Source organism: Aulonocara stuartgranti (genome assembly GCF_965226115.1).
Source record: "Aulonocara stuartgranti genome assembly, chromosome: 12".
NCBI lineage: Eukaryota > Metazoa > Chordata > Actinopteri > Cichliformes > Cichlidae > Aulonocara > Aulonocara stuartgranti.
Genome location: NC_138948.1, coordinates 36,397,829 through 36,412,455, shown reverse-complemented (window position 1 = coordinate 36,412,455; position 14,627 = coordinate 36,397,829). Strand labels below are relative to the sequence as shown.

The 14,627-nt window shown below is 43.4% G+C and overlaps 1 protein-coding gene across 8 annotated transcripts in view; it reads right to left on the bottom strand.

The window, feature by feature from the left end:
- Positions 1-14,627, bottom strand: part of fbrsl1 (fibrosin-like 1) — a 283,332-nt gene that overhangs the window by 136,061 nt on the left and 132,644 nt on the right. For all 8 annotated transcript variants that reach the window (XM_082553716.1, XM_082553717.1, XM_082553720.1 and 5 more), the window contains exon 4: positions 14,515-14,550. In XM_082553716.1, coding sequence (XP_082409842.1) covers positions 14,515-14,550 — 36 coding nt within the window. The remainder of the gene's footprint in view (positions 1-14,514; positions 14,551-14,627) is intronic.

Sequence of the window (14,627 nt, the reverse complement as noted above, 5' to 3'; positions counted from 1 at the left end):
TAACATTTGGGGAGAGGCCTGCATTTGTATGAGTCTGCCGAGCAGATGCAAGATGTGATAGTATGCCGGCTTAGAAATCTCTATCAATCGGACCATTCTTTGGCATAATAACACACACCTGAAAGACAAAAAGGAGAGCTGAATGATGGCCTCTCCCTCTGGGCCTACATTATGTTCACTAGTGCACTATTCACAGCGAGGACATTTTTCCTCTAGCTAAACTGAGGCTCCATTCAATAACACAAACAAATGTAATTCTTTGTGCTTACAATTGAGCTGGCTGATCAAATTTTAGGGCTCCAATAAATCATTAGAGTAGAGAAGTGGTGCATACACAAAGTTACCTCTTCAGGGCACCTGAAGAAGAAGCTTTACTCTGAGTTGGTAAAACGGGGGAGTTTAAAGGCATCAGTGAAACTTATCTGCTTGTGTAGCTGGTTTTAGCTTCGCTTGTCCTATACATTGTGCAAATGGTATGACTCATTGATTCATAACAGCCTTTCTTTAAAACAACAGAACACACTGTTACACTACATCACTTACTTTCACGACTACTGGCATTGCATATGAATATTCTATATCTAAAAATACAGTAACACCATATGGTTTAGCAAGTCTGTTTTAACAGTAATGGGTGGTAATGATTTGTGCACGTTCATTTCCAAAGAACTTTGAATACTGTGTAAAATGTAAATGTGCTGCAAATCATAAACCACATTTATTTGAAAGACAAAATGTAAAATGTTAAGATTTCAAACTTTGATTTTTGTGTTGAAAAACACATTTTCTCTTTTTAAATTTGATGCCAATAGCACGGTTCTAGAAAGCGCAGACATGCACATGTTTACCCCTGTGTCGCATTACCTCCTCTGCTAACACGCATGTGTACACCAATCGAGGAGCTCTACAGTGGAATTTTTTCTATCGCATAAGAATTTCAGTTGCATTCCATTAAATGCTAAATGATTTCAATCGGTGACAAGTCTGGACTACAATTAGGCCAGTTGAGCACTCATAATGCTTCTACTGGTGAGTTTTGTTGATCTGGTGCTTTGGCGCTAGCAGACTCTCAGTGTTTTTCACATTTGCCTCACAAGTGAGCTCCTGGGTTTAGTCATGGGTGGAGATACAAATCTGTAGGCTGTGTCAGGGAGGGTATGTGGCATAAAAACATCGCTAAATCAAGGGAATGGATGGAACTGATTAATTGATGGAACCATGAATTTCGTTCGCCACCAGAAAATCCTGAAGGAGAGTGTCCGGTCAATAGTTCATACCCTAAAGCTAAAGCCATGTTTGATCGTAAGCTAACAAGTAATTTATGATTAAACATAGACTTCCAAGTACTAATTTCTGTAGTGTGATTTATTCTTGTCCTCCTGATCCCTTGAGATGCTGCTGTGTCTTTTCTTTCCTCTTTCTAAATGCATTAGCATAGTGTGGGGGCATTGGTGGCTCTATCAGTAATGTCATGGGCACTTTAACATGATGAAGCACGCTGTGGCCCCACTGGCATGAATAATTCACATTACCACACACCCAAAGAAACAGGGGGGTGGAGGTTGGTTGACTTTGCTACAATGAATTGTGAGAACAAATGTGTGATTTTTAAGGCGCACGGGCTTCTGTTTTGGGTGAGCGAGCCATTTTAATTCAATTTGATGTTTCATTTTTAAAGAGACAAGACCTTGATCCACCAGGGAAAATAAATAAGCTGGGATCAGAAGATGGAGCTATGGCTATGCGGTGGGTGGCGAGGGATGCGGGATCTCTTCAGCATCCATCACAGTGGCACTTCAATGATTGTCAAATAAGTAGTCCTGTCCAAACCCATCGTTTATCATTATGTATGAATGAATCTATCTGGGGATCGCATCATCCAGCACATGGGAGGGCTCTATCTCATATATGCGATAGGGAGACGATATGGAAATGGGACACATGATAGCCGAATAGCTAGGGTGGGATAACCGACCACAGCGGCCTTGGAGATGGAAAAATGTACAATCTAAAGCTCCCATTGCACAAGGCAGGCACACTCCAAACTGAATGAAGCACATGATTATTTTTTTGTCTACTAATACATCCTGAATGCTCTGCAAGTGGCACTGACAAATCTCCTCCTTTGCAAAACATGTTCCATTAAAAGTCTTGGAAATACTTAACATAATGTTTTCCATCCTTCAAATGCTTTGAGGTTTAGGCAGTTTTATACAGTTCCTCTAGGCCACTGGCTCCAAAGCTGACGCGAGAACTTCAATGTAAATAATTCAGGAAAGGTGGGTGAGAACTCTTGGCACCGGATTAAGAAGGCTGTGCTTGCAAAAGCTGCTCTCAATCCATTTCCAAATTGTCACGGGGCCTTCTAAGAGGCAAAACAAACCCACCTTAATCTCTGCTAATCATACTTAAGCATGAATGTTTCATGTGGAAATGCCTGGTTACAATTTAGAGGCTTTTCCCTCATTCCTAGGGTAACCCTGCCACAATCCAGAAATCCTTTTGGCCACAACAAAGACAAAATGTGATGTAGAGACATCAGATGTGGTACAGTGCACACAGCATGTAAGTAGGAGGAGGCAGAATCCCACATTGCAGATACCATGTTTGTTGACTACATGAAACACTGGAGATAATGAATTCAGGCTGCCAAATTTCAAGATGTGCCAAAAGATAAAGCTGTTATAAACAAGAAAAAAACAAAACCCCAGCAACAACAGTGATAGCATCGGTGATTGGTTGTGATTAACATCAGACTACTTACTTGCGTCTCAGAAATTCAGATGTAAGCAATGCCGGGGACCAAACTAATATTATTATTATTTGAGACGGTGAATAACCCAACAGTGGAATGATTACATTTGACTTGCAATGATTTTCCCCACTGCATGAGAAAACAACAGCTTGGAAAAACTAATAGACATGTTCCCCGACGTAGCTTTGTTGCCCCTGCCTTGCTTTATACAAATTTCATCAGTGTGTTGATTTCAATGGAATTCGGAAAGTGGAGATAAAAGTCCAGCCCATCTGTCCCTCAACTTTGTGGGGTGCGGTGCAGTGGAGGGACAGATTTATAGCACGCTGCACAGTAAAGTGCATCTGCATCCGCCACACTGCTCCCACTCACATCATTATCCTCATTGCCTATCACTTCTCCAGCTGAGTCCCTTTTGGAAACAGGGGCTGCCACATCAACAGTGGGTAAACACCTTTAAAAGGATCTGACACCCTGTAATGGAAGAAAAAACACTTTGGTATTGTTCGGCAGCCCCGGCGCTGCGCTGGGCTTGTGGAGGAGTAAGCCATTGTCTGTTGTCACCTAATTGGATCAAGTTTGTGTGGAGAACAGATGTGTACGGCTGGCTGAGGTAAACACTGGACCCGAAGATGCCAGGGCTGAAATTGCTTTGAAAATCGTTTCTGCCTCCATAGAATGAGTGAGAATAGGAGCGAAAAATACTGTATAAAAGAACATTTGTGGCGCAGCCTGAAAAAGTAATAAACACTTTCCCTTTGGTGTAGATTCAAAAAGCTCCCGATTTTCTTTTGTTCATCTCGTGTCCCAGCCACATATCAGTGTCACAGCCAATGTGCTGTACACATCGACGTTCAGAACAAGCTAAGGCATTTGGGCATGGCAGCGCTCGCAGCACGAGTGATGATCCATGGCAAAGAACAGATTATACTTTGGAAGCATTGCTGATCCAATTAAGAACTGGCAAAAGGTGTCATTAGGGTCTGACAGATTTGAGCCCGAGTCTTTTTTTTTTACCTTGCAGTGAGGTGCCATAAAAGTGAGAAACATCTCCATGAACAAAGAGACTTGAAGAGAGACAAGGAAGCACTATTTCCAATCAGGCATCTCCCCTTCGACACAGCTCGATTTAACCTTGAAGAGTAATGAGATCTGACTTGCTTAAATGTTAGCATTCTTAAATCATCCGGAAGTGCCTCCAAGGAGCCGATAATCACTATGCCAAATTGCAGCGCTTGCTAATTTCATTCTCCCCTAGCATTTACTTGCAGTTAGTGTCGATTATTCAAGAACAGGCATTTAATGCTGCCAGGTCCCAGGGGTGTTACATTAAAATGTAATAACTTGCAACATAAATGAAAACAAAAACCATTACTTTCTTCCCCCCACAACTTTCTTCCCTCCTCCCTTTTCTTCCACCGCCTCTCTCCCTTCCTCTCTTTCAATCTCTCTACTCTCCCTCCCTCATTGGTGGGAGTTCGAATCTAATTCTCAGCCCATCTGGCAGGCGTAATGAAGGCGGGCTGGGCTTGTGGTGCCCTGCTGCCATGGCTCGGCGGAGCAGGAGGTTAGCTGGCAGATTGGGCCAGGATGAGTGAAGGGGAGTCGGGAAACCTGCTGAGTGAATAAGCCGGCCCAGTTAATCTCCCATGTGCCCCGGTGTGATCGGGGCCAAGGCCAACCACACGCTGAGGGCACAGAGCATGGGGTCTGGAGTGTGGATAGTTGTGGGCAGATGACTACGGGGCGAGTGTGGGTAAGACAATGGGTAATTCTGAAACAAGCATAATAAAATAATAAAAAACAACAACAGACTCATGGTTATGGTATGACTTCTACAATGTACCCACACCTGGGCCTGCAGTGTTTAGGGGATGCAATGTTTTGCAAATAACATAACCAATAAGTAAGTATTACAAAACACCTGCAAGCACATGTTACTGAAAATGCACAACGTCTGCAACAGTAGAGTTGTAACTTCGTCGAGCATATGTCAGAGGATACAGATAATTAAACAGGTAAATTCAACCCCAACAGGTGCAGCCTCTGAGGAAACAAAAGACAAATAGTGTCTTTGCACCATCTGGCACACACAGAAGTGCATAACAGTTTACATGCGGTCAAACGCAGCAAACAACTCAAGTTAAGCAACAAAACACCTTTAAAGGTATACTGAATTAACACACTTATATAAACTTACAAAAAGCTTTACTTTGTATACAATCATATTTTATATTCTTTTACTTTATTTTCTCTTTATAATAAATTAATTTTGCAGTTCAATGAAAAAAAAGTTGTACTTCAGGTTGTATTATAGCTACACCACTCACAGCTGAAACATTTATTAACTTAACAGTGGCACCTAACAAAGGCTGGGCTATAACAGGCAGGAAACTTAATGATGCGAGCAACTTTGACCATGAGAAAACTAGCAAGAGAAGTCCGCACTGATCAGGCATAATGTTATGATCAGCTGCAGGTCATTGTGTTGGTCCCCATTGCCTCCACTTGCTTGTCTTCTTCCGTATGTGCATCCTGGTGCCAGGTGTTCCCCAGGTAAGCTACACACACACTTGGCCATCCACATGATGTAAAAGACAATGTGATGCATCAGACCACCACTGCACCGTGGTCCAGTTCTGATCCTTATGTACCTACTGCTGGTGCTTTGGTGGAGGATAGGAGTCAGCATTGGCCCCCCAACTTGTCTCCAGCTATTCAGCCACATACACAAGCCAAAAACAGCAATGCACTGTTCTGACACCTTTCTATCAGAACCAGCAATACTTTTTTCAGCAGTTTGATGCTAAACAATCTGATGCTAACCACGCCTCTTTCCAGCGGTTAGCATCTTCTTCAGTGGTTTTGTGCTCTGAGGAAACACTCAGCAAAATAACTTTGCAGGTCAGAGTTATTTTGGTTAATATTACGCAGTTGAAATTTTGTGGCTAACCAGTGTACTTTCACTGTATGTACAGGTTAAGGTCTACAGTAGTGTGTAGTAGTGCTGAAATCTTTTGCTGCCAGTCAAGCACTGGCCAAGGAGAACAGCGACGGGGAGAGTCCCAGTGCTAGAAACTGAAAATCTTGTACAATTATGATGAGTTATTTTTTTAAATCTGAACCCAAATTCCTCTTCAGTTGCTATGATCTGCCTGCTGTATGTGAAGGCACACGGAGCAAGTAGCAAGGCAAGACAGACCTGCAACAGCAATCGCCAGCTCATGTACGCATCAGCAACTGCGTGCATACATGTGTTAACCAATATGCGTTACCAAGCTGCTATGACCGTAAGACACCATCTTTTGTTTGCAATTCAGTCAGCAACCAAATGGTAATTGAACACATTACAGGAAATCTTTACCTACTTAGCATTACAGCACAGGCAGGGCCAACACAGACACATTTCAGCACATTAAAAAAACTAAACTAAACTTGTCTACAACAAATAGCATGAAGCTAGGCTGACAAAAACAGCAGGCTTCCCAGAGCTGTGCTGGGGCCTCTGGAGAAACCACAACACTGTCATTAACAGTTACTCTCCTCATAAACACACCAGCATCAGCTGGAGTTATAATTGCCCCTGCTTCTCCTGTAATCTTATACCTTACCTGCTGTTACTGTCAGACACCTTCTCCACTGAGGGAGACAGAGATAGTGAGAGATGGAGGGGGAGGAGGAGCTATGGTGCATATGTGTGAGTGTGTGTTGTGAAGCTGGAAGCACGGTAGATGATGCTTGTGTACTGTCAGATACAAGTTAGGATATGCAAGGGGGTGTAGTGAGAGAAAGGAAAAGGAGAAAATACATGCCAGAAAATCAAATGAGTGTGTGTTGCTGAATGAAATCCCAGGAGCAAGGCTGAGGGGCGCCGATGGAGGGAAATCATGTTCTTTTTGGTGAGTGATTAGAAGACGAGTGGCAGAACATGACCTACTTAGTCTAACTTTTTTTGAAAGGTTCTAGAAATGGTATTCATGAAGGTAGAGTTAGAGAGGCAGGTAGGGGGTTTGAACCCTAATGGATTCATAGAAACATTAACAGAAGTAATAATTGCCACGGGGTGTTTGTGAATATGGAATAAAATTCATTTCCTGACCTCTGAAGCTCTAACCAGGGTTGGGAGTATTTAGTATTTAGTATTTATTTATTTATTGTCATTGTCAAGAACAATGAAATTGCGTTTGGGGCTTCCATACAACCCAAAAAAAAGAAGAAAATAATAAATACCCCTTAAAACCCAAGTGTACATATTTAACCCAGTGTGACTCCAATGCAATAAGACAATCCTTAGCAATAATGTTCGTAGAAATTCAGACAAAGACCTGAGAAACATGACAAAATACAACAATGCAACCCATTCAATATTATTGTACTGTGAGATATGATATCAGATATGATAGTTATCTATTTAAGAAAGAGGGGGGGGGGCAGGAGGGGGAAGAGAATAAAGATATGATGCACCAATGCAGACCAGTTCATTGCTATTAAGAAGTTGGATATGGTTATTGTCCGTGAGAGGGGGGCAGAGAGTTCAGGAGCCTCACAGCCTGTGGATACAGGCTGTTGGCCAGTCTGGATGTTCTGGCCTGTATAGACCTGTACCTTCTCCCTGAGGGCAGCAAATGGAAAAGGTGGCGCGCAGGGTGATGTTGGTCCCGCAGGATACTGTGCACCCTCCTCAGACAGCGAGTGGGGAAGATATTACTGATCTCTGGCAGACTTGTTCCAATAATTCTGCCAGCTTCTTTCACCACCCGCTGGAGTGCTTGCTGATCGGCCTTGGTGCAGCTGGGGAACCACACTAGAAATCCATACGTCAGAACGCTGCTGATGGCACAGTTGTAGAAGTTCAACATCAGAGATCTGGGAATGTGTGCGCTCCGCAGTCTCCTCAGGTAGTAGAGGCGCTGTTGGGCCTTCCGTACAACTGAGGTGATATGGTTGCCCCAGGACAGGTCCTCGGTCACAGTTACCCCCAAGAATTTAAAACTGCTCACCCTCTCCACCGCCTCACTGCCAATGAAGAGAGGCAGATGGTTGTTATGACCCCTCTTCCGGAAATCTACAATGATCTCCTTGGTCTTTTTGGTGTTTAAGACCAAGTTATTGTCGTGGCACCATGACTCTAGTTGTTGCACCTCTGTCCTATAGTTTGTCTCATCATTGTTGGATATAAGTCCGAGCACTGTAGTGTCATCTGCAAACTTAACAATGAGATTGGACGCGCAGGAGGAAATACAGTCATGGGTGAAGAGAGTGTATAGCAGAGGGCTCAGAACACACCCCTGAGGGGCACCGGTGTTGACCACAAGGGTGGAAGAGGTGTTCTTACCCATTCTCTCCTTTGGCTTTGCAAACAAAAATATGAATGCATATGATTCTACAGACATGAAAGGTTAAAATGAAAAACAAAATATGAATTAAACATCATCCGACGCCCGCTAAAGGCTATAAGAGGAGGTTTTAGTACCTTTAAAACGAGTCCACGACGTGTGGTAGGACATGTGAAAGCAGAAAGAGCTGGAAAAATGCAAAACAAGAAAAAAAACTGCTTTCTCAATATCTGTGACTGAAAATGGCAAAGCGTTGTTTCATTTTTCTGCCCTATTACAAGCCCATAGTGGAAATCCACCGAGGCTGTGAAAAAGGAACACTTTAGCTCTGCTGCAGAAATGGGCCTGCCTCTGGCTCTTCTTAATTTCAGGCTTTGTTTGTGCAGCATTTGGGAGCTCTTATGGGTTTGTGGGAGACCCGCAGGCCTTTTGTCTCATCAGTGGAGGTGGTTTCTGCTTGGCGCCTGCAGCGATCTGTTGGCGTACGCCTTTTGTTCTACCTCTCCATGCAAGATTTGGCCACAGGTCGCAGATTACAGGCAACACAGCCATCACAGGTACACTGCTGTTTGTTTGCCCTACAACAACAGTTAGTGCTCAGGAGAGTCAGGCACAGAATATGAGCCAAAGAACGGGCGGCGTTCTATGAAGAAGTAAGCGTGAAGAACAACCGAGCACAAAAAAAAGAAGTGTCCTTTTTTCCATGATGGTTCGGCCCAAACTAAAACGCTTATCTCTGAATTTTCCGATGGACACTGGCAAAGCACTGCTGCAAAGCTTCTTTAAATGACATACTCTAATATTACACTTGTGGTGCTAAATTAATAGGCTGCAGCAAGATAAATCTCTATGATTTATGATGTTCCCTCCGGTGTATAATCAAGTTGAATGTGAGAGGGTAAGAGAGTAAGCCAGAAGGAGATTGGGAGGGACAGAGACAGAGCTTTGGTTTGGATTGAGACACAATAAAAAGAGCTCTCCCCTGCACAGCTGAATGGACTGGTTTACTTAGCTTTGAATGAAAGTGTGAAACAGTCAGCCATAGAAATCAGTGGGTGCTGGGTTTAGCAGAAGGAGAGAGATTAAAATACCAAAAAGTTCAATGTGCAGTGTGCCATGAAATATGACATATGGAAGTGCCAAAAAAGAAATAGCAGACGCCCCCCCCCCCCCCCCCCCCCCCCCAAATTGTCTATTTCTTTTGGAACCATGAATTCCACATAAGGATGGTTTATGGGAATATCACACCTCTATGGAAGTCTCATCCCACAATCCACAGGAGGCTTTCTCTCCCTCCTGCCTGCTTCTGGGGGGCTGCCATCATATTCATTCCCCATTCCCAGATAGATGTTTGTAATTGGAGCTCTAATTTATGATCGGGCCTTGGTGCAGGATAATGATATGGAGCATTGTAATTTGCTGATGCAAATTGTACGTTATAATGGGGAGCCATAAAAGCCCCAGCAACATCTCGGAGACTTGCCAAACACCCTGAGCGTTCATTACAGCCCTCATTAAAACATCCACGTCGGCAATGGGAGCTCTTACAAATGGAAGGAGCATGTAATTGCTGCTTGATTGTGGTATATGTAACATATGATAAAGTGGAATTACCACTCTTTTTTCTGCAGTGTTAGTGAAACTTAATGGGGAAAAAGGCTGCAGTAAACAAATCCTCAGAGCGTTGTTTGATTGTTACATTATAGGGCTATTTGTTTAAAGTGGGGCAGGTGAGTTAGGGGACAGTGCATCCAGGACAAACTAAGAAGGATGATAATCAAGCTTGGGCTTCGGGGGATAAAAGTAATGTTGTTACCCATGAGACTGTGGGTTTCATTTGGAATAACTCCAGCTCCAACTTACAGCTACAAGGCCAATAACATAGAGCTGGGAATACATTAACTGGATTTCATATAAGAAAAGATCAGTATTGTTCTTTTTTATTACGGGGCAGCAAAGTCATCAGCACTGCATTTGCTTTAAGAATCGTGGAACTGGGCCGCAAAAGGTTAGAATGAACCATTGAAGTCACCCCTGGTGAAAAAAATGTTTTGTTCTAATGCCAGTTTGGCCCAGTGGGGTAAAGAGTTTAGTCTAGCAGTTGATCTCAATTCAGTCTTAACGAATGGGGTATGAGGAACTTTGTGAAGCCGAATGTCCCAACTTTTAGGCAGCTTTGAGAGCAATTAAGAGTTCATACAAACAACTAAACTGTGCCGTCTTTTACATTTTTATATTTTTATAAACATTTTAAGCCCAGTCAACACTAATTCACTGTGTCGCTTTTTTATTTAAATGACCGCTTCCGTTTTTGTTTGGTGCCATTTTAAAGCGTCTCCTTTAAAAAAAACCTGAACTGCACTGCTGAAAATGAAGCTTCCCTCCTCGACTCTGAATGATAGCGGGCCTCTATCATCACGGCTCTGTGTGCTCAGCCACTGGAAAAGGATTTTCAACTGCACCATTCAGCCGGGGCCCAAGAAGCCTGCAGCCTTTATCAGACCGCTTGATTGATGTGTTGTGGGCCCTGCTGTGGTTAACAGCAATTTTTATCTGTTGCTAGCGGCAACAGCCCAGGTCCCTGGTGCGTAGAGAGCAGCAGGGCCCAGGATCTGAAGCCGGACCGCACACGGGGATAAACAAATAGATTTTTTAAGGCGGACAGCCCTCATAGAGCAACCACTGACAGGCAGCGCCCCACCCCAAGGCCAATAGAATGTCAGGGCCCCATCCCACTCCTGCTGGGCTCTTGGTTTCCTTCACTAATTTTCACCATGTGCAGAGCCAGTGGTATGGAGAGACCTACACACCACACTGGAAAGAGGCGCGGTGAGAAAGAGAGTGAGGGAGGCAGAGTTATGTACAAAGAGACAGACAAGATGCTCCATCTACTGCAGGTGAAGACGCCAGAGTATATTAACAAGAAAATCTTGTTTCAAAAATTAAATTCAAGCTATAATTTACACCCAATTTCCTTTGAGTTGCTGTGTTTAGCATTAAATCCAGCAAATCTGTTTTACTCTGTTAAATAAAACATGGAGCTTTTAATGGCTCCTACTGTAATTAAGTGACATAATCCTTGTATTTGATAGAGATCTTGTGATAAGCTCTCGTCACTCAGACAAACAAGTGCATTTGTCACAACGTGGAGGTCGTGAATGCCAAATCAATTAAAACAAGATTGTTTAAGAATGCACACATGACTGGGACTGCTCTGTTTAGAGTGTACTCATTTAGCGTTAAATATGATTATGACAACCTGAGCACAGGGAAATGAAGAACGGGTGTGTCTGAGAGCTCCAAATACTCTTATTCGACGCAAACACTTCAGCTAAGGTTTGACTCTCTGACGTAGCGGAGATAAATCCTCCTAATACAGACTAGTTAGATTATACTGTCACAGACAAAACCTGCATGGATTTATCGTCAAAGAAAACATGAGCCGTGGCTTGGCCTTGGGTGGTTTCAAAAGGCGTGGGGTGGGTGACTGGCGCTTAATCACTTCATCTGGAAGAAAAGAGCGACGTGTTGTCTTCTTGGGCTTAGCTACAACATCTCCCCCTCCAGACAATATATGTAACCCAGGGGTAATGACAGGCTGGGCGGATCGTTGAAGTGAGATTTTTTTTGACATTTTCCTGTTTCTTGCAGCACGTATCTCTCAGGTGCAGATGTTGGACTCTTTATCGAGGAGCCCCTGAGAGGATGATAAATCGCCAGAGCCCAGACCCATCTCCACTGGAACAACAATCAGGTAGCAGCACCGGAAACAAGGAACAGATTTTGTCTCCCAAACATAGCCAGGGCTATAATGAAGCCTGCACTAAGCAGACAGAAGAGAGTTGGACTGATAAACAATTCCATATCCAGTCTTCCACAGCGAGCTAGATAGCAAGTCTCATTCCTGCTGCTACATATCAATGCTGGACTCAGTGCGCCGGAGATTAATCCTCACCCTGAAATGTGATGGGTGGGACAGAGGGTTGTGGGTTTTAGCAGGACAGGTGCAGCCTTTGCAAGACTGCCTGTCTTTCAAATGCATCAACTGGATAAACAAATTCTGTTCAGTTTAATAGTTAACTTTTAATAGTTTTATTACGAAGCTACTGTCTGTTTGTGTTGTGTAGTTTGTGCTGTGTGCATATAAAGAAGGTATGTTCCCGTTTCCCTTATCAAGGACAATTTGAACAACTAGAAATTGCATGAAAAATGCACGACTTAGAAAACCTGCTGTGTTTTGCTCCACTAGGTAAAGACATGTATTGGTATCATTTAGCCATGTGATATTATTCACTTCTTACTCTTCCATTTTTCTTTAAGTTTTATCTGAAAAATAGATTAAAAAAAATATCATACCAATGTGAAAACCTGTGTCTTAAGATTTCCGTTTACAAAAACACAGTTAGTACAATTAAACCAACAGCTAATGTGTTGTGTAAGCAACAACCAAAGCATTTAAAGAGAGCATTAAGGTATTTGGCATAAAACATTCCTTATGCATGAGTCTGGCACTAAAATGCAGGAACGTCCTCTACGTTCTTCTCTAAACCAATCAGTCAAGGCCACTCAATTCCATATGTCTTCCAGAAAGACCTATGGAAGCATAAACAAGCATCTCCGATAGAAGTAAAAGACAAACTGTCAGGAAAGATTCACTTTATTAAATCTTAGTGACTTGTGACAGATAACTGGACCGTGTACACCAGCTTGAGTTTTTATTGTGGAGGAGCAAAAAAGCAGATAGCGATGACCGCCAGAGGCCAACTATTAGATAGCTCTTCCGTGCTATCAGCGGCCAGTAGCGCAAAGTTGCCTCATTGACCCTCCCCTACTCATAACCAGGCCTCCGCCCACATACGTAGCCTCTTTTTTTCCAGCTATAACACTATATCAAGCCCCTGGTCTTTTCCTCGCCCTACTCCTCCTCCTCCCATATCCACTCAGTCTCTGCTGGCAGTTCCCTAAAGCCCCCTGACCTCGCACCCCATGTCTCTCCTTCCAAACCATCATGCTATAAAGCCCGAAGCACTCACAGATAAGCAAACCCCAGAAATCATGCAGGCCCAGCAGCAGAGCAGATTGAGAGTCAGAGCTCAGTACCCAGGAGGTGCCTGTAGGCTAGAAACGCTGCAGATAGCACCACTGGATAGCTGGAGTGGGGAGCCAGACAACATGAAACTTCCTGCCCTCGTTACTGGACTTTCCTTTGCTTGCACAATGCCCCTGCCTCCCACACAACCACCTCCACGCCAACTCCACCTCCATTTTTGCCCTCTCTCTCTCCCTCTGTCTCTCTGATCCCCTCCTTCTTCCTTTCAGATAAAGAGAGGGCCTCGTTCCCTGCCGACTCAAACTGACAGCTCGAGCCAAAGGGCTCCACAAGCTTTTTTGGAAGGTCTTGTTTGTTTTCATCCATCTGTGAGCATGCAGCCACTGGGGAAAAGGAATGTGACATGTTCTATTAAAACAAAATAAAAAAGAAGATCGCACAGAGATCAATGTCTTCTGAAGTTGAGCTTTGTTCAGTGCTTTAACTGTAGTCCTTTGAGGCAGATTAAGGCTGACAAACCATTTATAGTTGTTTTGTTTGCCGAGATGATTGCTTCCAAGCTACAATGAGAACTGCCATATGCCACTCATCAGCTAAAAGTAGCACACTTTAAACAACGTTCCTCTTATGAGTTTCCCTTTAAGGAAAGGACATAAAGGACGACCGCTTGTCTGTATTATCCAGAGACTACACACATCATTGAAACAATGGGAGGGGAAGAACACAAATTTACGGTTCGAGAATGCACTGGGGCAAGGCAACAGATGCTTTCAGGGGATAAAAATAGTCCTGTAGTGACAATTTGTGAGCTAGTTTATGTTCAAAAGGTTTGAGCTGATGTTTTCTTAGGTGGCACTAAATAATCCTCTTGGGCACCTTTACCTTGAACAGGCGACATGTTCCAAGATTAAAAAATAACTCTCTAACTACCTCTTATTAGCACGCAGTCACTTCCAAAAGTCCACGGGACAGTTTTCACTGTAACATGCATACATGCAACCTTCCTGCAGTGAAAAATGGATTTATAGCACAAAAGCAAAAGTCTTTTTAAGCATTTTTTTCATATGTGTGAGCAGAAACATCCGTCACTGACAGTCACTGGAGGAAGATATAAAACTCTGACATCGAAATTGCAGCTCAGGCGAACACAGCGCTGATCAATGCCAATAAAACGAGGCCCTTTTTGCCAAGGTAGCATAGGACACCTTCCTGCAATTTAATCAGTCAGTCAGCCAGAATTAATGTTCCTAATATCATGATTTCTCCATTACTCTATTTAACATAATTAAAATGTCGAGCGCCGGGGCCATAAAGCGGGTCGTTGGAGATTGTAATTCTGCCGTAAAGCTATGAAGCATGAAAATGTCACTTACCGAGTAGCCACGGCCTGACAGCGAGTGAGTGGAACTCTGTAGGGAGAGAGAGGAGAACAGGGATGACCTTTAAGGAGTGTTTCGCTCGCTCACGCTGACATGATGAAGCAGCG